General features: G+C 41.4%; 1 protein-coding gene across 1 annotated transcript; it reads right to left on the minus strand.

Annotated features, from left to right (window-relative positions):
- Positions 1 to 3,639: 3,639 nt before the first annotated feature.
- LOC128831260 (zinc finger protein 521-like) lies at positions 3,640 to 6,255 on the minus strand. The gene is given in 3 exon segments (XM_054017574.1): positions 3,640 to 4,503; positions 4,505 to 5,124; positions 6,237 to 6,255. Coding segments are annotated over 3 exon segments (1,503 nt in total).
- Between the last annotated feature and the right edge of the window lie 19,663 nt (positions 6,256 to 25,918).

Consider the following 25,918-nt stretch of genomic DNA (forward strand, 5'->3'; position numbering starts at 1 on the left):
TTTGGGTCATATGCCATTCATTTGGGGGAACTGAGCAGTGGCAACACTACAGCCTGGACTGGACTTTCTTACTCCGGATTCACTGTCAGATCTGGAGCTGAGCTAGAAGTGGTAAACATCAAGTCTGAGCAGGTTGAGAACCTGTGTACTCTTTGCTGACACAGTAGATTTAGAATCTAGGGCAGCTGATAGCATCACACTGGGAAGAAAGAGTTCCGATTAAGAGTTGTGGGGATGAAGGCAGAGCGCTCATGTCAGAACTGGGTGGCCCAAATTTAGATAACACAGTAATGAGCATGTGTTGTTCAAAGCAGTGTGAAGTCAGCTTTAGACAAAACATGCTGTGCACTTCCCTAGCTACAGCTCTGAGCTTGAGAGTCTCATAAAAAGTCTTTTAAAATATCCAAATTTATTTTTAAAATGTTTTCAAATTTGATTATCTAAATCAAAAAAGACAATGGCAACTTTGCTGACATCTCTGAAAAAGCATTTTCCATCTCCCAGTTAAGTCTTTCTGCTTCCTTTGACTTAAATGGGACTTGCATCAATCCCCTGTGCCAGACAAACAGAAATAGGGTAAAGGCTATGAGATCAGAACTGGGACTGAGCAGAGCGTGCCTCTATCATAATCTTCCTTTATGTGCTAATATGTGTAGCACCTGCCAAAGGTAAAGGAAGCACTCAGAAAGTGCAACAATGAATGAGGAAGGGGAATCTCAGAAGATGGCTTTCTGCCTATAAGTTCACCAGTGAATGCACAGAAATCAGATTTATATCTACTTGTTTCTCAGTCTTCGTTTCAGAATCATGCAACCTGTTTCAAAAAGTGATTTGAGATTCCAACATCAGTACATAATGTTTTCTGCTTGATGAGATTCAACACTTGTCCTGAACATTGTCCAGACATGTTTTACTAACATGATTTAACTGGCTCTAATCAGAATGATTATACTACTAAAATTTCTAAGGAACAGTGATTGCAACATTTCTTTCAACATGACTAATTCACGAACAAGATAGAACATAAATGTAATAAAACAAACTAGGGATACGTTGTGCAACTGACGCTGAGTATTGTCATGTGAGAGATACCTTATAAGGCTAATTTTATTTCCTTGCTAAGGGCTGTGAGACCCTCTAGCTGTCTTTCTCATGGAAACATGGAAATTGCAATACCGAATCAGACCACACATCCAGCACAGTGGCCAGAACAACCTAGCTCAAAGGTACAACATAACAACAAAGCTTAAAATACCTTAATGCACCTAGCTAGCTGCACAAGGCTGTACATAGTTCTTCTTGATCTATAAATATGATCAACATATGCCTTGAAGCCTTGAAAGCCAATGTGCCTGGCCTTATCTTAGCTTGCTTAGCAAAAAATGTTCACATAAACTCCTTCTCTAGCTTCCCAAGGCTTTTCACTTTGCTGCTGTCTCTTTTTTCACTCTCCAGGTTGTGGCACATGCATAAGCATCCCCCGCACTAAATTGGAGTGATCATGAGATTTCCTACTTGTGCATGGAATCTGGCCTTTATGCTACATTTCTGGTTTGATCATTGGACATACAAGCAGAAATCTATTCTGTATCCAAGGGCTGATTCTGTCTATGTAGCCATAATCTGGTCTATAATAGACACGCCAATATACTACAGTTAAAGCCAAATTGTGAAATCCTTACCTAACACAGATGAATACCATCCATCATGTGGTGTCACAATCTAGCCCTGATTTTGTATACTGCATTTCATACAAACTGGATCCCCAAATGCTTTAGAGGTTTAATTAATTTAAAGTAATTACAATGGTGGTTAGCCAAGGCAGAGAAGAATGAAGAGGGAGAGATGAGAGAGTTTGAGATGAAACATGCCAATCAAGAAATACCCAGGAAAGCTGAACTAGCCTGCACACACCGTAGTGAAGGCTTCCTCACACAAGCACTGAGTAAGAGGCAAATTGACAGTGTTTCCTGAAATAAGTAAGTGTTGAGAGGATAGAAGGGACTGAATTATTCAATGCCACTCTCTCTGTCAATTCACTTAAAAGCTCTCTTTCTCTCTTTGATTAAATAAACTTGTTTTATCTTTTATTCTAAATCAATCCACTACTGTGTTTGACTTGAAGTGATTATTAATGCTGGTTAAAGCAAGAAGTTGTTGTGCTTTTGTTTCTTTACAGGAGCAATGGACTTTAATACTCGTCCGAATGTTCTAGGAAAGGGTTGGACATTTCAGGGAAGATAGTTTTGGGGAAATTCGGGACTGGGGGTGTGTTGGGGTCACTTGGCTAGTAGTAACCAAGGCTGGTGGAGATGAGAGTGTTACTATGACTTCTGGTATCAGAGTTGCTGCACCATGGCTGCTCAACACACAGACATTAAGTGCATGCTTGTATGCTGGCTGGGAGTGTCCAGACAGCGAGCTACAGCAGCAGAGCAGTGTAAGGCACTCAAAGTTACAGGACAAGTAGTGACACAACCTCTCAATTGCACCCTGGCATGTAACCATATCAGTCCAGTTCCTAAAAGAAAATAGCCACACAATAAAACTCCACTGTGGGTAGCTTTGTTGACAGGTCCAGCCCAGAACCCAAGCACTGAATGTACATAGAGACTGAATGACCTTCACACCCTAAAAGTCGTTCTTCCAGATTGGGGCTGAGCCACATTTGTGGACAAGATAGCAAGGCTTATCTTGCCCTGACACAGCCTGATCTGGACCTGTTCTGTGGAGAAATACTAGATTAATTTTCTTCAGGGCTGTCAATCAACACCTTTACATAAGCCCATACAAATATAAAAGAATGAAAACATGGAGCAATAGAGTGTCAGTATATCGTTCCCTTTTACACTGTTCCTGATTTGTTATCTATTCATTCACTCTATGTAAGAATAAACCTTTAGCTCATGACTGATACAATTCCCATATTCAAGACAAGAGATATTTTTACATTCCTGTTTTAGTATGAGAACATAAGAACGGCCATACTGGGTCAAACCAGTGGTCGATCTAGCCCAGTATCCTGTCATCCGAAAATGGCCAATGCCAGGTGCTTCAGAGGGAATTATCAAGTGATCCATCCCTGCCACGCATTCCCAGCTTCTGGCAAACAGGGGCTAGGGACACCATCCCTGCCCAACCTGACTAATAACCATTGATGGACCTATCCTCCAGGTACTTATCTAGTTTGTTTTTGTAACCCTGTTGTAGTCTTGGCCTTCACAACATCCTTTGGCAAAGAGTTGCACAGGTTGACTGTGTGTTGTGGGAAGAAATACTTCCTTTTGTTTGCTTTTGATGCTTAAAACAAGGCTTAATTATATACAAACGTATGGCTATGCGATTATTTTTTTATTATTTCCCTCAAGGAATGACCTAACATTTCTTGTAGGGCTTTAAAAAAAGGAAGACAGAAAAGACGAAAAGAGGAAAGGAAAAAAAAGGGAGAAAGAAAAGGAGCAAAGAGAAAAGGAAAGGAAAAAAGAAGCGAGAAAAGAGAGATGAAATGGGTAGTTTAAAACTCTTCTTTGAGAGCTTGTTGCCTACTTTGAAGTTGTTTCAAGTAGTTCAGGACAGATTTATATTAAAGACAATCAAAACTGGGATTTCTTAAAAAGCTTTTAAAAATATTACCATAGATCAAAACTCACTCCATATACCTTTACCAGCAGTTTTCCTGAAAACAGATTGTCCAATTTCAGGCACCTTGAAAGTGAGCATTGCAGAAAAATAATACAGGTATATACATACAGAAGTCAACCCCCATCCTCCAAGAGTTATTCCCATGTAGCAATGGGGACAAAAGAATGCATTACTGTCTTTAGCAGCAGGGTTTGCAAACCCATGAGAACATCGGATATGTTCCTGAAGAGTGTTGAGGTCATTAAATACTTCAGAGCAGAAGTTGCACTGGTAGACCATGGCAGGCATGGTAGAAACAATCAGTGCTGGGTCTGGAGCTTCATGGACTTGCTTAAGATGTTCATTCAGATTATAAAGTGAAGGTAACACCTCCAAACAATACTGACAGATATGCGCTTGTTCAGGTTTATCTAAATGCATAGTTTTCAGGTGTATCTGCAGAACAGCAAGGCTTGAAAATAACTGTTTGTTGCAAAAAATGCAGCTATAGGTAACTTTTGCTTGCTTATTCGAAGGACCAGTGATATCTGGTACTTGTTGGGCTGCCCGCTTTCTTCCACGACCCTTTGTTATTGGCGGAGCCATTTCTACCATTGTTGAACTGTCCACCGAGAGGTTTGAATCTGGAGTGGTGCTAGATACTGAGGTGTAGCCAACAGTTACCAAAGAAGGACTGTTGCTATGATTGCATGATTCAGGTTGCTGGTGACTATCCATGTGGCTGTATAGTTCTTCCACGGTATGGAAGTTCTCTGAGCAAATGCTGCATGAATTCTTCTTTTCGCCATTATGAGCCTGCTCCATGTGATTTACAAGAGAACTTTCCTCTACAAAGAGTTCATGGCAATAAATACATTGAAGGAGCAGCCCTGTCTTCATTAGGGGAACACTCGGGGTGGCATTCTGCTATGTGTTTCTGAAGATCTTCAGGGAAATCAAAGCCTTCTTCACACTGACTGCATTTCTGAGTGTCTTTCATTTTCCACTCCTCCATCCTGGAGGCAGACTGAGAACCATCCTTGTTTCTCTCATGAACCTGCATGTGACCATGCAGTGAACTAGACGAAAGGAATCCACGTCTACAAATGGCACATTTATATGGCTTGTTGGATGTATGAGTCTTTAAGTGAATTTTAAGGTGATCACTCCTTGAAAATGCTGCATCACATTCACTGCAGTGATACTTCTTGTCTCCCGTGTGAAGTTTTATATGGCGATCTCTGCTCCGCTTGTGTTTAAAGAGGCGACTGCAATATGTGCATTTGAAAGGGAGCTTGTCGCTGTGACTTTGCTCGTGATGCTTTAAGTAGCTGAGCCGACTGAACGACTTGTCACAGAACTGGCACGGATAAGGCAATCCTGGGCCACCCTCTTCCTCACCAAAATCACAACCTTCTCCATGGCTTGGTGAAGTCTGGTCTTTGTTGGAAGGTGATGAAGCTGGCCATGAGCAAGTGGGGTCATCCTCAATATCCACTCCATCTGGAATGAGAAAAAAAAGTGCACATATGCTTATTCCCCTGGAGTTCAAAGAATACTCTAAGTGTGTATAAACATGCAAAAAGCTTAAACAAATATGCAATGTACTAAACTTGGAATGGGATACTTTTCAGCTCCAACAGCTTTTATTCCACATTTATTTTTATCAAACTGTAAAATATGAAAAGTTATTAAATAGTTCTGTGCCTATATTATCCTTTTATTGCTTTTTTATCATCCTCTCTTAGTTGCAGGATATATATTATACATTGACAACTTTATTAAAATGCAGATTTTAATATATTTAATGTTTCTTTTGTATCCATTGGAAAATGATTTGCATATTATGTGAGCATCTGAAGAGTCAATGAAAGGAGGAAATATTACAGAAATGATTTAAAATTAATGCAGTCAACCCACATGCCTAGTATTTAATAAAAATTCCCTGTGCTTTTCCTCTATTTTTTCCCCTTAAAGTTGGTTCTGAAAACAGAAATCTTTTAGGGGTTATTATTGATATAAACTTTGGTGCCTTCAACAAAATAATATTAAAAAAATTACAAGGAAGGAAGGAAATGGACACAAACCATAATAAAAATGATGTCTTCTCTAAAAAAAAATGCAGCCGTGATCTCTTCAATAACTATCATTTGGTAACCTCAAGCCAGAAAATGGATTATTAAATGTTCAAAACAAACTAACAAATATTATTATACTAAGTCAGCTGGGATCAAGGAAAATGAGAAAGTTTCACAAGAGCCAGTTCCCAACAGTGTATTTTGTTTCTAAAGTTCAAGAGGTTGCCCACCATTTCTTCCTTTTTGCAAAAATCTCAGCCAGCTGAACTTCCTTAGTTAAACAGAACCAGTACCTTTAGGTGATCATAGACAAAGCAAGTTGTGAAAAACTGGAAACAGGAAAAAATGATACATGGTTATGGTAAAACCGGAAAGATTTATGAGTAACAAAGAAACGACAAACAAAACACAAGCCAGCTATTAAACTAAACTAGTTATCTACGATATTACTTCACTTCTGGACCGGTGAGTTTTAACTAAGTGCTTAGCAGGTGCTATCTGGGATTTTTGCAGCCTTCCTTTTAAACAAACACATACTGTGGTTTAATGACGGCATTTCTCTTAGTATAAAAACTTTTTAAAAGATACAAAATGCCCGACAGCCCCATCTAAAACAAATAATTCTTTATTCCCTTCCAGGGGCAACATCATTGTCTTATTTCCTTTTAAAAACAAAGTTGATTAAGATAATACTATAGAAAATGACTGAATAAACACGTGGGGAAGGTATTTTTCTTAAGATATTTTTCAACAAATGCAAAGTTTCTTAACATTTACAGCCCTGTAACAAAGAAACTTATCATATGAACATGAAAGTTAGAGTTGGCTTATATCATGTAAACAAATTCCAAGCCTGCTTTCTTTAAGGTAACAAGATTTTACTAGATTATCAGCCTCTTGCTTATCCACAGGAAACAGATGAGGATTCATTCCTTTCCTGCCTCTAGAAACTGATGACAACGCCATCTCACTATCAATGCCAGATGGCAACCATTTAACTCTGAGAAAACAACCAAACACCAATCCTGGAACCCTGCCCATTGCAACAATGCTTTTCAATATAAGTTGAAAACTGCATTTTGTATCCTCTTGTTTATTACTCTGAAAGAGAGGTTTTAATTACCTACACATTACAAACACACGCACGCACACACACACAATATCCAGTTGGCCTACGGAAAAAGACATTTAAACAAATAGTAGGGCTGTTGATTAATCACAGATAACTCACACGATTAACTCAAAACATTAATTGTGATTAAAACAACTCATCGTGATTAATCGCAGTTTTAATCGCACTATAAAATAATAGAATACCGATTGAAATTTATTAAAAATTAATTTTTTGGATGTTTTTTTACATTTTCAAATATATTGATTTCTATTACAATACAGAATACAAAGTGTACTATGCTCACTTTATATAATTATTTTTATTACAAATATTTGCACTGTAAAAATGATAAACAAATAAATAGTATTTTGCAATTCACCTCAGACAAGAATTGTAGTGCAATCTTTATCGTGAAAGTGCAATTTACAAATGTAGATTTTGTTTATTACATAACTGCACTCAAAAACAAAACAACGTAAAACTTTAGCACCAACGAGTCCATTCAGTCTTACTTCTTGTTCAGCCAATCGCTCAGACAAACAAGTTTGTTTACATCTGCCCGCTTCTTGTTTACAATGTCACCTGAAAGTGAGTTCAGGCGTTCACATAGCATTGTTGTAGCTGGCATCATGAGATATTTACATGTAGGGGATGCCAATTTTGCTATTCTGGGAGATTTTTTTCCCAATATAACATAATGTCATTTTCTTAAAATATCCTATTAAAATCTCCTGGATTGCTTTCAATAGTCACCAGAAGTTCAATAGTCACTAGGAGATTGTGTGCTGAGTCATCATACGAGACTACTATTATATGAAATATATGGCAGAATGGCAGTAGAACAGAGGAGGAGACATACAATTCTCCCCCATGGAGTTCAGTCACAAATTTAATAACACATTATTTTTTTAATGAGTGTCATCATCATGGAAGCATGTCCTCTGGATTGCTGGCCAAATCATGAAGGGGCATATGAATGTTTAGCATATCTGGCACGTCAATACCTTGCAATGCCAGCTACAAAAGTACCACGTGAATGCCAGTTCTCACTTTCAGGTGACATTTTAAACAAGAAGTGGGCAGCATTGTCTCCTGCAAATGTAAACAAATTTGTTTATCTGAGTGATTAGCTGAACAAGAAGTAGGACTGAATGGACTTGTAGGCTCTAAAATTTTACACTGTTTTGTTTTTGAATGCAGTTTTTTTTGTACATAATTCTACATTTGTAGGTTCAACTTTCATGACAAAGAGATTGCACTATAGTATTTGTATTAGGTGAATTGAAAAATACTCAAAAAGAACAGGAGTACTTGTGGCACCTTAGAGACTAACAAATTTGTCTAAGGTGCCACAAGTACTCCTGTTCTTTTTGCGGATACAGACTAACACGGCTGCTACTCTGAAACCTGAAAAATACTATTTCTTTTGGGTTTTTTTACAGTGCAAATATTTGTAATAAAAATAAATATAAAATGAGCACTGTACAATTTGTGTTGAAATTGAAATCAATACATTTAAAAATGTAGAAAACATCCAAAAATATTTAAATAAATGGTATTCTATTATTGTTTAACAGAGTGATTAATCGCTTGACAGCCCTACAAACAAACAAACTTACCATATTGTTGAACTGATGACAAAGGTGTTCTTTCAAAATATCACTCCTTCCACCTACTAACAACCTATCATCTACTAAAACATTTAACAAAGTTTTTCATTGTGCAGGATGGATACTAAATAATTACTAGACAGTTGGGTTTTTTTAATTGTCCCATTAATGGCTGCTTCATTCACACAAGGCTTTTGGTGAAAATCTACATTCTTCACTTTTGAATTGCTGGTTTTGGCTTAAAATCTAAAGCAGGTAGCAAAACAGGACAAAAAAAATTCAATTTTTAATCTCCCCCCCTCACTTCCTTTATACATTTTTGTCACAATTTTATTTTGTGTGAAATTTTCCAGCAAGCTTTATTAAAACAAATAAACACACACACAAAAACCCTTTGTCCTTTAAAAATCAAATACCTTTCTGACAGATGAACCACTACACTGCTGGCACATAAACAGGAATTTATGTCATGCAACTGAGCAAAGAAAAATAGTCTGCAACTGTCTAGGCTACATATTTTGTAACCAAATTTAGTATTAAATTGTATATCCTATCCAGGCATGATATATTATTGTATAAATGTTTGGAGAAATATACAATAAGTGTTATAAATAGTGCACTATCACTGGCACTGTACTAAATCACTTTCTTTTTGTGGCCACTGTCTGCCTGTTTTTACCTATTACATAACCGTTCCCTTTAGCTTGTAAATCTCAAATGGCTGTCAAGCAGGCTGCAGGGCCAGGTTCAGGTTCTGAGTGTGACCAAGATATAAGCAAATGGTGGCCTCCTCCTTCCCCCCCATCCAAGTCCCTTTGTTTGTCTGGAGAACGCTCCTTTAGCTTTCATACAAGGTAAAAAAAGTGGAATGGGAATGGGGTTAATAAAGTACAAAAGCCTTTCCTTTGCAGCGTTTTTATGAATCAAGTCCAAAATGATTCAGTGCAATAACCCTCAGCATAAAAAAAGAAATCTCATTAAAAAAAATTAAGACTTGCAAAGACTAACTTCTGCAATTATATTTTAAAATTGGAAATCTACTTCTTCGGTGTGAGAAAAGGAGCTATTTGCCTACCAACACATGGGGAATCCCCCTACATAACATCAGTGTAAGGCAATAGCAGGCTTTTGATTAAAAATTCTGCACACACTCCTCTCTACACCACTTAAATGCTGCAGTGTGGCCGCATGAAAAGCAGGGCCGGCTCCAGGGTTTTGGCCGCCCCAAGCAGCCAAAAAAAAAAAAAAAAAAGCTGCGATCACGATCTGTGGCGGCAATTCGGCGGGAGGTCCTTTGCTCCCGCGGGAGTGAGGGACCGTCCGCCGAATTGCGGCCGAATACCTGGACATGCCGCCCCTCTCCGGAGCAGCCACCCCAAGCACCTGTTTGCCAGGCTGGTCCCTGGAGCCAGCCCCGATGAAAAGGGCCACAAATAGACCAACCACGAAGGGATGAGGTAGAGGCTTCTGCATGTGCTTTTCGCCATAAGGGGAGACTCTGTGCCAGCCTTTAACAGGCCAACACAGTTGAGTTACGTCTACACTGCACGTCTTTTGATGGCGTGGAGTGTACATATATGCGTAGCCCCCCAAAATGGGCATAAATAGCAGGGTAGCCAGTGAGGCACGCTTAGGCGAGTAAAGATATACCTGAAGGATGTAGGTATGTATGTGAATACGTACACTACACTGCTCTCCGCTCACCCAAGCTGGGCCACTGTGTCTACACTGCCAGAAACGACTCCGACAGCAGGGAAAGATTCAGGCAGCTTTCCGTATCACAACAAAAGACGCTGGCAGGGGGAGATGCTGAAGTCTTTCCCCACTGCTTCCCTGCTGCCAGTGTCTTTCATTGACACATGTAGTTCCACACCTCAGTGTGGACGCAGCCTGCTTTTCACTGCAGCGAGTAGCTCCATGTATGCTACACACCACCATCAGCGGTGTGTAGTGTAGATGTAATCTTGGTGAGGTTTGGGGCCGGTTAATAAAGAGTCACAGACTCCATGGCCATACCATACATAGGAAGTGAGGAAGAGCAGCAGCTCAGTGGTGTAGTGGTTAAAAAAAAAAAAGAAGTGCATAAACCTAAAGTAAAGCTCAAATTCCCCAAATGAGAAGCGGGTGAACTCAGTTTATCCCAGTTTACCTTCGACTACACTACTGCAGCAGCTGCTATTCTAATCTATGGGCTGCTACAGCAGTCTCAGAAGAGCTACCCTGAACAGACCTGCAGCCAAGGTAGTGAATTTTACCCTCTCCAATCCCCACGAAATTCTCTACTCAAATCTGGCTGTGTGCAGAGAGAGTAAATTTCACCTACTGATAAGAGAATAGAGCCCAAATCCCTTTTTGACAATCACTCTAATAGAAAATATAAGTAGTTTGTTGCTACTCTGCATATAACCATGTGCTTTTATAAATTTAGAGACATCTACACATTCAACTACATCAACATTACTACATTAATTTTAAATGTTTAACAAGCTTTTATAAAATGCTTTGGACAAAACTGTACCTTCAGATGCACTGTACAACTGCCACTGGAATCCATGGGAGATGTGCAAATCTAGGAGGGCGGAATATGACCCTAAGTATTCTATAGAGTATTTCTTGTTTTTAAACTATGTTTTCTGTATTGATGTGTATTTTTTTTTCCTTTGGTGCTCACTAAGTGCTACTTACTGTAAATGCCTTTTTTGTGTTATGGCAAGTATTCTGCGTTTCAATGTGATGCACTTAACATGTCCATGTAAATTTTTAATTTTTGGAACCAGTCACTTCACACTAGCTAACTTTAAGAGAGCTCTAGTTCTCACAACTGAAAAACTTTGCTGGAAATCAGCTCCAAGGCGTAAAAGTCTATTTAAAGATGCAAGTGTGTGTGAATAGTTAGTGCAGATGTTTTTCTACAGCAACTGTACTCGCTGAGTTTCACCATTTCCATAAAGCACATTAAAACAAGTGTGTGAACACTCTGAGATGAAAGTACCAAACACTCCTGAGACTTCCAGTGGAAAGTAGAGCTGCCTGACTTTTCTCCAAGCAGACAGAAATGCCCATGATTCAGCAGCCTGAGTAAATAAAAGAGGTCCTTATTTCCTAGTTTTGCTGGCTGGCCACACTGCAGCAGTCTCTGTGCTGCTGCCAAAGGGGATGCAAAACTGGAACTACACCCAGCAGCTGAAGGACTGTCTTTGTTAGCCAGCCAGCCTTCCTGACCATCTTCTGGCAACAAAACTGCCATATCCTGCAAGGAAGACCTCCATCTCAGGCTTGATAGTTCTCTAGTCTGCCTAATAGCACTAAACAACAGATTTTGCCTGGTCTGTGTTGGAGGAGGACAGCTGGAAACTCAGTTAGTAGCAGAGTAACACCTGTTCAGTCATATTTCCGGGGAAAAGTGCTCACTAACAGAAAAGTGAAGTAATACCAGAAGGAGTTATTCCATGGGGGCAGGGAAGCATCAGAGTACAAAGCACCTCTGTGGTGCGAGCAGCCAGCCACTCATGTGCCAGCCTCAGTAGTTGTGAAGTCTTGAAAGTGATCTTATCCCTGGTGCTGCTGACTGAACAGTGCTGCTTCAGAAAAGAGCAGTTAGTCTCCAGGAAAGTGCATGACATACACAAGTTTTCGCTGGAATATTCTGCAGGGCAGAAGGAGTTGCTCTGTTGTGCCTTATTTTTCTATGTGATTTAAACTACCCAAGCTTTGCTACCAATGTTTCTAGAAAAAATTGCAGTGAACCTTTTAATAAAGTAAAAAAAAAAAAAAAAATCCATTTTGCCTCTGATCCACAACTGTCAGGTGTTTACAAAGATTAATAAATTAAGTTCATAATACCCATATAAAGCATTACTGGATTCTCCCCATTTTTACTGGTGGGATTATGGAAGCACAGAGAAGCTACGTGATTGTCCTCAGGTCACAAATGGAATCTGTAATTGAGGTGAAATAGAACCCAGACCTTCTGACTCCCAATTCTAGGCCATAACTGTAAGAAAAATCCTTTCCTTCACCTGCAGTGAGGAGTCACCAAAAAGAACTAAGAGAGCAGGATTGCCACATAACCAACAAGAAAGATACAATACTTCAGATGCCCAGACACTTCCCAAGTGCTGGTCTTGCTGATATATTTTTGCTACCTGGGCTAGTTAACTGTAACGGCAGACTGGTCACATAACTGTCCTTACGGGACTCAGCATGATGATGTATGTGCAAGTACTACATAGCAAGGTTTCCTTAACAGGGCTGAGATTTACAACAATGGTTACTTTTGAAGGGAATATTAAAAAATACTGACAAATCAAGTATACCTAGCACAGGACATATATGCATCCTATTTTATACATACACACACATTATATATACACACACACACACATATATATGTTATGTAATTATATATAGGCATGTGTATGTGCATGTGTGTTATTATATGTATTACCCTAGCCACAGACCAAGATCCCATTGTGCTAGGTGCTGTGTTGTGTGTGTGCGCACACGTGCACAAACACACACCCTTGCTAATTTTCAAGATGACCCCTACAATATAAAATTCAAGTTAAAAATGGAAAGAATAAGTGTCAGCCAGGTAGTCAGTTAAATGGGAAGATCATAGACTTCTGACGTTTTAAATCTTTGCATTTTCTTGTGGTTACTTGAGTACAGTGGCTATTATATATTGTATAGTTTCCTTATAATGGCCATTTCATGTTTCAGTACTGGACAGATTTTATATTATTACTGCTGCTAATTGTCTACAGGGCTACCTTGAAAATGAGATAAAGAATCTTATGGGAACATGCAGGTGAAAGAAAAAAGCTAAAAGTTAGCTAATACTGATATAAACCAATATTGTCCAATTTGTGATAAGTGTACACAGTGTATACATAAGTATTATCCTCAGGTCTTCCAGTTACGTGTCAACATGATAGAAAATGTATCATACTGTGCGAGTCGTCTAACAAAGCTATTGTTTTATACTTTTTTAATAGGATCGTCGGAAAATGTTATAGTTTAAAGTCACTTTAAACAAAATATGCATTATTTCACAATTTGCTCCATTTTTCTGACCAGAAATATAAACAGTTCTGGAAAAGCTGCAACTTTAATAATACAACCACCACATTTTTTTCACATCAATGGTCCCACATTAAACTCACTCATTTGTCTCATAACTTATTTAACTACTTGAAAACTAATACTCTGTAATGGGTATTCAAAAGAGAAATGTGAACTTTAAAAATTATTTATAATTTACAGATGTTTTTAAAATCTATCAATATTTCAAAAGTACTCTTAGAGGACCAATTAAATGCATTAACAGTTGGGTTACGGGGGGAGCCATTTAAAGGGGTTCTATATTGACCCCCTATATTGGTGGGGTCCCCCCTCCATTTTAAATATTGTGATAAAAAAAACAGATCCCAGAAACAACAGCTTAGACCTCAAAAATGCTCTTTTTTGTAAAATGCCTTTATTGCCCAGGTAAGTCGCTAACATTCCTGTACTGCTCTCCTAAGCTAACCCAAGTCTCCAGGTCATTATGCCTTCTTCATAAGACACATTACTATGATGTATGTGAAAAGGAACATAAACGTTTTTCCTTGCTTGTTACTTAAAGTTCATTTGAACAGATGGAGCTCAGTGAATTCCATCTTCTACAGCCAAATTACAGAGAAAACAGTGCATTCTTAAGCAGTTCACTTTTAACCTCAATAAAAGCTGATGTGCAACTAGCTAGAGACCACAGTCACCATCCAACACCAAGCCTTTGTGTTTTTGAAGGCAAGGCGAGCGGGTGGGGTGGGGTGGAAGAAGTTTTCAATTGTTGGGGTAGAATCACTCTTCAGTGCTTCCCCAACACATAACCAATGATAGACACTGCACTCAGAGCTTATTAAGCCACGTTCTATAACTGAGAATCCCATGTTACACTAGTAATTTACAGGGGCTCTTTATTTCAGACTAAAAAGTACTATGTAAGTCAACTAACACATTTGTCTACAGTTTAAACATAACACAAAAAAAGTTTAAAACTGCATTTCTTCCACTCTGTTTTTATTTCTTTTTCTGTTATTGTTTGTGTTTGTACAATATGAGTCAGAGACCACCAGCACAGCTCCACTGAAACTAGGGTCAGAAAAGGTCATCCCTGTAACAATTACGTCAAGGATTAAGATATGGGGAGGTGAGGAACCCCCTCTCCACACACACTTTATATAAAATTTAACACCAAGTGTTAAAACAAACCAAATGATTAATGACATTTTCCATGCAGAATTGCAGCAGGAAGATAATCATTATGGTTTGTAACTAGTAGTAGTGTTGACACTGTTTCTTAAGGACAACTATGAGTGATGGAGAGAAAATGGGTCAGGTTCTTTATTAGACTTGAGTGATTTCACACGTTTTCTGCTTTTGCTGAGCCTCACTATCTCTAGTTCCCACTGTGAATGGGAGTGGAAACTCTGTGGCCCTGATTCCCCCTTGCAATGCAGCCCTTTGTCACTGATTCAACAGCAAAGGACTGCTTAAAGGCAGCAAAACCAGCCCCAACATAAGGGGAATTCACCAACAGCACAGAATCAGTTGAATGGACTTATGCTGCCACCTTTGCAGCTGACAGCATACGAAGCACATCCAGGGCAAGAGGAGGTGTAGCCAGAACACATTCTCTATCACGTTATGGCTCTCAGATGGCTGCTACAGGCTGGCAAAATGGGTCTGCTCTAAGCAATGTGGGGAGGCCACCCAGGTACAAAAGTGGGTTGAGACCATCTTTGTTCACCTCTTCTCTCCTGGCCAAGCACAAAAAAAGGAAGAAAAGAACATCTGGTCTTGCATGTTTGTACTTGGAGTTTTCTTCCCATTCTCCAGTCAGAGCTTGGGGCGGGGGGGAGGAGGGAAAGAGGGAGAAGGGAGCAGGGTTTGCTCCTTTTCTTCACCTGAAATGTGCAGAACTTGGAGATTCTGCTGGAGACCAGAGTGATCTGCACGGCCTTCCACCTGCCCTACAAGCCTCCATGGTCACATGTGCGTTCTCCCAACCACCAGGGAGCTGACACAACAGAGGGAGTCCCTGATAAAGTTTCAGGGGAAACACCTTGGTAGAAAACCAAGCACAAGCTTGCCTTCTCCTCTGGACATTTCCCTTCTTTTAGGTTAGTCCTCATGTTCAATCTTTAAGCTACGCATTATCTAGTCCTGCATGGATGCATGGTGGTGAACAGGTGTGTGGGCAAGTGGATGGGTATGGGCAGGAAGAACAAACTGATGGGAAAAGTGAGAAAAGAGAGCTAGATACATTTAGATGGGGGGGAAGTGAGTCAGGCAAAATATAGGGGAGGTGATAAAAAACAATACAAGGAAAAGACAAAGGGATAAGCTGAGGAGTTCAGCAAAGCCATTGTTTGTTCTACAATTTGGGCAAGACTGAGACATTGAGCTTGTCCACAAGGAGACTCCTTGTGCAGCACGCCAGGGTGTGAATGTACAGCACACTAACCTGCTGCACACAGTTGTCATGCAGACCCTGCTTCTGCACACTAAAAGCTCAGTAGTGCACTTTGATATAATCTCATTTCAAACAGCAGTAGGTCAAAGCATACTACAGAACTTTTAGTGCACAATAGCATAGCAGGGTCCACATAGCCAGTTAGAATGGAACAAGCTGATGTGTGGCAGATTTACACCTCCGCTTTCCATGCACTGACCCTGTAGACAAGCCCATTATGTCTCACCCTGCATAAGGGTCGCTCAGCTATGCATGGCCACACATGCAGCCCAGAAGAGGAACTGTGTGTTGTGGGGTGGGGTGGGATCATCTATTGGCCCACAACATCAATGGATGACTTCCTCCTTTTAGCCAGTGCATCACATGCTCTTCCTTCCTCCCTTTCTCCAGGCACAGTCTGGCAATGTGGGGAGGTAGCACAGGGAAAGCCTTATTTACCTTTTCTCCCCTGCATGGCAGCACAGAAAAAGTCATAATCTTGCCCATGGTCTCTCCCCCCATGTAGGGTAACATATTTTTGAACCAGCCAAAATAATAAAATATAGGCAGTGCTTCTACCTCTGGCGATGTTTCATGTTTTTCTTAAAGCCGAAGCTCCTGGAGTCATGTGATCATGTGATCACATTAGCTCTCATTTAATAAAAATTAGTGTGTGAACCCTAAAGCCTCAAACCAGAAGGTAAATAAAATTAGTTTTAAAAATCTCATTTTGGGGGGAGTAGGGAGGTCTGACTCCTGATTTTTGAACACTTAGAGATTGGCAATATGGTATATGGTTTGAAAACTGACAAAAGGATTGTGACTACAGTGCCAGACATATATGTTCCTATTGATGGGGTAGATTGTTTAGTGGTATACACCAATATTGTATTAGGGCCTACCTCATTTAATAATGTAGTCTGATCAATTATTGCAAGTGTGTGTAATAGAGTTATTATAATTATTTTAAACACAGCTCCTTTCCCCTAAGGTGGCTACTTAGAAGATTCTTGTAATTCTTGATTGGGACAGATTGACTGATTGGGGTTGATGAGACAGATGACAGAAATAAGTACAAGTTTTACTTAACATTCAAATAAGCCCACTCATCAATATAATTAAACAAATTAAATCACAAATAGAGAGATAGCTCTTAGGATTATAGGCATACTTACATATTCCTAAGGCTTATGGAAAACAAAGACAGAAGAATGCGGTCAGTGGATTGCATCAGAGGGCAGGTCCCAAACTAGTTAACATCAGTTCAGGACCCCAACAATCCCAAATTTAGGGACCTGGGTTAAACCTTTTCTACTCTTTGTTTATGTAGCTATTTGGATGTATAACTATATTTGCCCATGTTTTGTGACCATAATAAGGCTTGTACCTGCCCATTTCCCATATGTGTCCATAATTTTACTTCTAATCACTAACCATTTGTGTCAATCAGTTTTTTAATAAATCATATATGTGGATGTGGTGTAACTGCCTAATTACTATATTGCAAAAGTCCCCAAATTGTGCCCCTATTTCAAGATAACTTTTGCAAGCTTGTGTTGTACCTGGCCTTCTGGTCACTTGTTTGCTTCACAAAATGAGAAGGCATAATTCATGGCCAAGGTTATGTCCTTGGGCCTTGCTTCAATATCTTGCACAGTGCTGTGCTGTGAGAGGGAAATGAGATTTGCATAGGGTTACCATCCATCCGTATTTCCCCAGACATGTCCGGCTTGTGCATCTCTAAATAGCTGTCCTGGAGGAACTGGTAACAAGGTTAAAATGTCCGGGTTTTTTTTCTCCCTCAACTGCCTCCCTCCTTTCCATGCAGAGTGCGGCTGCTGATTGGGCGGCTGGGCTGATTGACCCACTCCCATTGGCCTCCAGCAGCCAGAGCCCTCCCCTGATCCCCCCTCCCTCTGTCTGCAGCCCTGTGTACACACAAACCGACCCACCGGGCAGCGTGTTTTGCAAACACGTGGAGCCAGAATTGTAAAGGGAGTCGGGGGGGGCAGTCAGGGAGCGGGGGAGTGTTGGATGGGTCCCCGGCCTCCACCTGCCACCCCCCCTCCTCACATCTCCCTCCCGTGGGCCCGCTGCCCCCGGGTCCTAGTGTCCCCCAATGGGAAGACAGGCTGCCCTTACCCTGCCCTTCCACCCTAGCCCTGAGCCCCTCCAATGCCCCAATGCCCCAAAGCCTCAGCCCCAGCCCTCATTCCCCCACACCCTAATCCTCTGCTCCATCCCTGAGCCCCCTCTGCATCATGAACCCCTCATCCTCAGACCCACAGCCCTCAACCCTGCATCCCCTCCTATCCTCAAACTCCCTCCTCAAACCCCTCCCCCTTCCCACACACCCCCTCCTGCCCTCAAACTCCCTCCCAAAGCCTGCACCCCCTCCCTTTGCACCACCTCCCACCCCCAAACTCCATCCCAGAGCCTGCACCTCTCACCCCCTCCTGCACACCCACCCCCTGCCCCAGCGCAGAGCCTGCACCCAGCACCCAAACTCTATCCCAGAACCTGCACCCTGCACCCCTCCTGCACCCTAATCCCCAGCCCAGGACCTGCACCCCAGACCTCCTCCCCCGACCCAACCCCCTCCCAGAGCCTTAGGCAGGTGGGGGGGTGGGTTCTGGACACCACCAAAATTTCTACAACCCTGCCACCCATGCGAGTGGATAAGGGTCAGGGCAGTCAGGGGACAAGAAGCAGGGGGGGTTGGGGTTCTGAGGGGGACAGTCAGGTGGTGGGAACTGGGAGGGAGTGGATGGGGGTGGGGCTGGGCTAGGGTGGGGCTTCCACCCCCCCCCAGTGTCCTCTTTTTTGATTGTGGAAATATGGTAACCCTAGATTTGCACTATGTCCAAAGACAGGTATTATGCATTTTAAATGGTCTAATCTACATTGAGACAAGATCCTCAGCTACGATAAATCAACATAGTCCCAATGACTTCAATGGAGCTACCCCCATTTATACCAGCTAAGGTCTAACTCTCACTTATGTACATTTTAGGCCACTGCTATTCTTTAAATAGGAATGGGGATGGGTGGGAATGGGGGTACTTATCTTGATGAATTGGAGAGTTCTCTTTGAGGAAATTGTGACATAAGACTATGAAATGTAATTCTTCAGAGCCATGAGAAATTAATCAGCAAAAATGGAATTAATTTCTGAATCACTATTATAACAGAAAGAGGACAACTCTGTAGGTGCCTAAATTCACTCGCTTGGGACCTACATTTTTCAGAGTAAAAGTTCCCTAGGCACCTATTTTCCTGCCTCTGAGCATGTTCACTGCTGCCTACTTTCCACCTAAGCCCCAGAATGATCTGGGGAGGGATAGCTCAGTGGTTTGAGTATTGGTCTGCTAAACCTATGGTTATAAGTTCAATTTTTGAGGGAGGGATTTGGGGCAAAAGTCTGTCTGGGGATTGGTTCCCCTTTTGAACAGGGGGGTTGGATTAGATGACCTCCTGAAGTCCTTTCCAACACTGATATTCTATGATACACACTGGGGGAAAACTGGCATTCAGTCTCCTAAGTCATGTATGGGGCCCTCATGGGCTGCAGGGCTAAAAGTAGCAGTGCTGATGGTTGGGGTAGGGCTAGACCCAGCAAAGGAGGGGGCAGGTCTTGGAGCCTGGGCTCCAGCCTGAGCCTGAACATCCACACTATTTTTAGCCCTGCAATTCAAGCCCCACAAACCAAAGCCAATTGACCTGGGCTCTGAGACTCAATGCCATAAGTTGTCTTTGCAGTATAGACATCCCCTTAGGAACCACACACACACACACACACACATACACACACACACATTAGACACTCGTTATGAGCAACATATCAGTGCCCTTTTGCTATGTTGCTCCTAAGAGCTGCCGCTGTTATGGGGAGTGTTGTCTGACCAAAGGTATATGAAGCATTTAAGGGCATTTCAGAAGGGGTGGGGCAGCAATGTTGGGGCAGAGGAGTTGGAGGGAACCCAAGCTTGGGGGAAATGAGGAACCCTGAGTTTGGCAGGGTAGCCCCCAGTCTGCAAAATGCATGAGCAAGCCCGCCTGCCAGGGACAGGCTGAGGATGCTCCTGCTGGCAGCTTCATGCTCCACTCTGACAAGGGATGGAAGGCTGGGGAGGGCACCATGCACAGCCTGCAATGGAGGGGGAGGGTGGTTCCTAGCCCACAGACAGTGGATACAGGAGTGGGGAAGGGGACAGGTCAGTGCCCTGAGGAGGGGAGGTCCCCTGACCTCACCTCCTCCACTGCAAAACAGCTCATCCACACCCTGCCGCTGGCAACCAAGATGGAGGGGACAGCTCAGTGCATGGGGGGAGTCCCTGATACTCCCCACTGCAAAATAGCAACCCCCAACCCCGCTGTCTGCAAGCCAGACACTGACAAAGGGAGGAGGAAACCTTCCCACTGCACCTCTGCTGTTCCCCCTACCCCAGCTTTCCCCCCCCAGAAAAATCCCTCTCTTCCAGACCCTCCCCCCAAAACTCCCCCTACACATGGTCTCCACAAAGGTTCTGTCAGGCAGGGCAAGTGGATGGGGCTGTGTGCCCTGGAGCTGCTCTGAAGGGCCAGAGTCAGGAAGGGAGTGGAAAGATGCCTTTGTGGAGGGCAACGCCCCTCCATGCCCCCCTCCAATAGCCACCTCTGTCTGTGACGTCACAAATGTTGCTCGTATGCGGCAGCTACGTTGCTGTTACTGAGTGGACAATTCATGGTAAGGAAATTGTTCCCAGGAGAATGTTGCTCGTAAGCGGTGGTTGCTCTTATGAGGTGTTGCTTTAAACAAATAAATAAGTATCTACTGTGCTTAAGAGTATCATTATGTATAAATGATCTGGAAAAAAGGGGTAAACAGTGAGGTGGCAAAATTTGAAGACGATACAAAATTGCTCAAGCTAGTTAAGTCCAAAGCTGACAGCAAAGAGTTACAAAGGGACCTCACAAGATGGGGTGACTGGGCAACAATATGGCAACAATAGGGCAGATGAAATTCAATGTTGATTAATGCAAAGTAGTACATATTGCTAAACATAATCCCAACTCCACATACAAAATGATGGGATCTAAATTAGCTGTTGCCACTCAGGAAAGAGATCTTGGAGTCATTGTGGACAGTTCTCTGAAAACATCCATTCAATGTGCAGCAGCAGCACCCAAAAAAGCTAACAGAATGTTAGGAACCATTAGGAAAGGGATAGATAATAAAACAGAAAATATCTCAGTGCCACTATATAAATCTATGGTACACCAACAACTTGAATACTGCATGCAGTTCTGGTCACCCAATCTCCAAAAAGTTATATAAGAAATGGAAAAGGTTCAGAAAAGTTCAACAAAAATTATTAAGGGAGTGGAAATCTCTCTTCTATATAAGGAGAGATTAAAAAGACTGGGACTTTCAGCTTGGAAAAGAGATGACTAAGAGAGGATATGATAAAGGTAAAGAAAATTGTGACTGGTGTGGAGAAAATGAATCAGAAGTTTTATTTAGATATTCCCATTGTGATGTTATTGGCATGAACTGTGACCGTATAGATCATTATTATAACCAGCATCCTATGTTTGCACCAGGTCTTGTACAGAGGAGGTAAAGTGGGGTATCTATGGAAAGGTTGTAGTTTGCTGGTTATGATTATGCTGTCGACATGTGTGTATCATTTTTGTATTTTAAGTTATGAATATTGGCTATGTACTTGTATCTCAATGTGTTTGATTCTAAGTAGCCTCAGGGAAGCATTTGGTCAGCTTTTTGAGAAAGGCTATTCTCAGTAAGTGCCCACTCAAGAAACACTTAACTGACACTTAACTCAAGAAACACTTAACAATGGACTTTGGGAGATTCCAATCCACATCTGAGCTTTCCTGGGAACATTCAAACTAACATGAAAACAATGGTGTCGGTCTGCAAAAAGCAGAATATGGACATGTGACTTGCCCAGCTGGCTACAAACTCCATCTTGTAGCTGTGATTTTGGACAGAACAACAAAGGGGTTTCTGCCCACAAGAGAGAGAATATAAAGGCCTTGGAAACCCCTCCATTTTGTCTTCAGCTGGTTCAAGAGATGGCCTCTCCACCCCCAAGAGATGCCTGAAAGAAACTGGAACAAAGAACAGTAACTACGGGGATGTGAGTGATTGCTGGACCCAGACTAGGAAGGAGTCCAGTCTGTGAAAGAAGCTTATAGGAACGTCTCTGTAATCAGTTTCTTAATGTATTAGGCTTAGACTTGCGTGTTTTGTTTTATTTTTCTGTCTGTTATTACTTGGAACCACTTAAATCCTACTTTTATATTTAATAAAATCACTTTTGCTTATTAATTAACCCAGAGAAAATATTTAATACCTGGGGGAGCAAACAGCTGTGCATATCTCTCTATCAGTGTTATAGAGGGTGGACAATTTATGAGTTTATCCTGTATAAGCTTTATACAGGGTAAAATTGATTTATTTGGGGTTTGGATCCCACTGGGAGTTGGGTATCTGGGTGCTGGAGACAGGAGCAGTTCTGAAGCTGTTTTCAGTTAAATCTGCAGCTTTGGGGCATGTGGTTCAGACCCTGGGTCTGTGTTGGAGGAGACTGGCATGTCTGGTTCAACAAGGAAGGGTTCTGGAGACCCAAACTGGCAAAGAAAACGGGCTCAGAGGTAGTCTCAGCACATCAGGTGACAGTCCCAAGGGGATATCTGTGACCGAACCCGTTACAAACATAACACAAGAAACGGGGATCACCCAATTATTTTAATAGGTAGCAGGTTTAAAACAAACAAAAGGAAGTACATCTTCGCACAATGCACAGTCAGTCAACCTGTGGAACTCATTGGCAGTGGATGTTGTGAAGGCCAAAACTATAATGGGGTTCAAAAAAGAACTAGATAAGTTCATGGAGAATAGGTCCATCAATGGCTACTAGCCAAAATGGACAGGGATACAACCCCATGCTCTGACTGTCCTTAGCTTCTGATTTCCAGAAACTGGGAATGAGTGACAGGGGATGGATGATTGTCTATTCTGTTCATTCCCTCTGGGGCACCTGGCATTGGCCACTGTCGGAAGGCAGGATACTGGGCTAGATGGAGCATTGGTCTGACCCAGTATGGGCATTCTTACTTATGTTCTTACCCATCTTTCCCCATATACTCTACAAGGAGCCTAGGCACTTAGGTCAGCTTTGTGGATCACAGTATTGTTTCTTTGATGTTCTATGCACCTCAAAGTTAGGTGCCATGATGCTCAGTGTTGCAATGCCTAAGTACCTTCATGGATCCCCCCTTTCTGCCTTTACCTTGTATACTCATAGAGGGACAATCTTATTCTTAATTTGTATTCAGCTTACAAGGCAAACACACATGCTGGGTTTTCATAAATGATAATTACATACATATCCAGTTATTGCAAAAAGGCTTAAATCAATATTGACAAATTGCATGGTTCTTATTTTCTTTCATGTTATTTTTTTCCCAAAGGCAAGGATTTTCCTCCCCTCCACATCAGTTGGATTCATTTATACTTTTTTCCTTTTCTAATATTTATATATGATAATTCTGAGACTTCATGGTATTAATTTTCATAATTACGTGGCTTTCAAACAACTCCATTAATGTTTTAATTATTAAATGTTCTCACAAGTCAATTACAAAGTTGATTTTTTCCCCCAAATTCACTTCTCAATTAATTAACTGAAAAATATTTTATGTGCAGCAACTGAACCAACTCAATTTGTTTTAAAGAAGAAAAACATCCATTATTAAGAATAAAAAAAATTCTACTACCATAGAGACAACACAGTAACCATAATACATAAATACAGGGGAACATCAAAGGCTCATATCAATTTATGCTTGAGAAGGCACCAGTATCTCCAGAAGCAACATCCATTGGACCTACATGAGAAACTCCTGTCGAAGGCTAGACGGATTCCACATGTGGAGAGCTTAAAAGATCATAACCACTTCCTTTATTTATACATGCAAGTGCTAAACCTGGTGTCTATCTATATGCTCTAGGCATCCTTGACATAGTTTAAAATATATCGCAAACTCTGAGTGCAACAGTACAATTTAATATAACCCACCACTAAGAAGTCACGCAACCAAGGACCTCAAATCTCTTTCCTCTTCAACAATTCTCCACTCACACAATCCTCACCACTCTATCCTAAATTTTCAAATTTTTGGGGAAGAAGTATGATTATCTTAATATGCTTTGAAGATTCCCAGATTCAGGCAATTTCAGACCAGCGGGGAAGGTGGTATTCTAACCCTAAAGAGTCCCTCATAGAGAACACCTGACCACCAGTCCCTTCTCCTTTATAATAATGGGGCTCCACCCTGAGTACCTCTGTCAATCTCTGCTAAGATGCCATGGGGAAAGAGGCAGTCTCTCAGATAATTAGGTTCTAAGCCATTTAGGGTTTTATGTGTCAAAGCCCACACCTAAAACTTCACCCTGAAACCCATAGGCAGCTAGTGTAGAACAGGGATCACAGGTTTGATGAGCTCACAAGTTCAACAGAGATGTGCAGTGTCAAACCAGATAACATGTTGGTGTGCAAAGGCGTGGAGGGGGCAGAACACTTGCCTTGAGGGCTGAACAGAATTACAATTCCTGCAAGTGCAACCTCTGCCCCCCTTTTACACTCTCGGGGTACATGGTGTCACAAAAACTGGGGCAGGAAGCAAGAGATAGAGAGTCCTGAGAGACAGGAGAATGGAATCATGGTGGAACGTTGATATCAAGCCAGGAGCTTACTGGGATTCAAGGAAATCATCCATTTAGATGGGAACCTTCATGTTTACATTAAAATAGCCCATATAGAAAATGTAGAAGGGATAAACCCCGCATGCTTCAGACTATAAGCCAAATTCTAACTGACAAGTGCTGGAGAGAAACTTCTCTATTGACAGATTATGCCACAACTGACCATGGTGGGGTTTTCTACATCTTCCCCTAAAGTATCTGATACTGGTCACTTTTGGTAACGTGATACTGGATCCAGTCTAAATGATCATTCCATTGTTAACTGCCTACGATGATAGAACTACAAAATTAATTAAGGAAATGCAGTAGTTAAAATATAACTGGTAAAACATTTTATATATAGTCTAAGGTAACAAAGGTGCATGGTACTTCAGAGATATGTAAAACTGTCTACAGGCAAGATTAGACACACTACAGCAACTGATCACAACAGACAAATGTGATTTTGGTGTTGATGGAGCAGGGCAACAATTAGAGATCATGTAATTTGTTTTATGTTATACAATGGTCACCATTAAAAAGTCAACTCTTTCAAACAGTTAGCATGCAACATTACCTGAGATACGGCAGTTATTTGCTATTCTAAGTAAATGGGAAAAGTTCAGTATTTCAGTTTTCACTGTATGGTAACTGTTGTCATAAACTGGGAAGAGCCTGGCTCCTAGCTTGCCTCTTTGCACTGTTCTGGCAGTGCAAAAGGGCCATAAAACCATAAACCCAGTTGGGGATTCCCCTGGCATAGTTGTTCTATGCCCTCCATCTCTCACAATCTCCACCATATTGGGATGGATATTGCTAGACCAGTGGTTTTCAACTTTTTTTTCATTTCAGGACCCCTACAAATTTCAAATGGAGGTGCGGTCCCCTTTAGAAATCTTAGATATAGTCTGTGGATGCCCAGGGATCCACAGACCACAGGTTGAAAACCACTGTTCTAGGGTAACAACAACCTTTCGTGAACCCCTTTAGACATAATTTGCAGACCTCCAAGGGTCCATGGACCACAGGTTGAAAAACACTGTGCTAGAACATTTTTGCTATGAATCTCTCTAGTAGCAGCAGAGGGAAAATTAGCATAACCACTAGCCCAGGGGGATTCCTGGTTGTCACCTTAAAATTAAAAAAACGACTGGCTGTTGAAATGGGTAGCTAGGTAGGTTTCCATGAAGAAGAAATGCCATACAAATGGTGTTGCCTGATCTTTTGATTGTGTATAAATTATATTAA

The sequence above is a fragment of the Malaclemys terrapin genome, chromosome 2 (genome assembly GCF_027887155.1).
Source record: "Malaclemys terrapin pileata isolate rMalTer1 chromosome 2, rMalTer1.hap1, whole genome shotgun sequence".
NCBI classification, from domain to species: domain Eukaryota; kingdom Metazoa; phylum Chordata; order Testudines; family Emydidae; genus Malaclemys; species Malaclemys terrapin.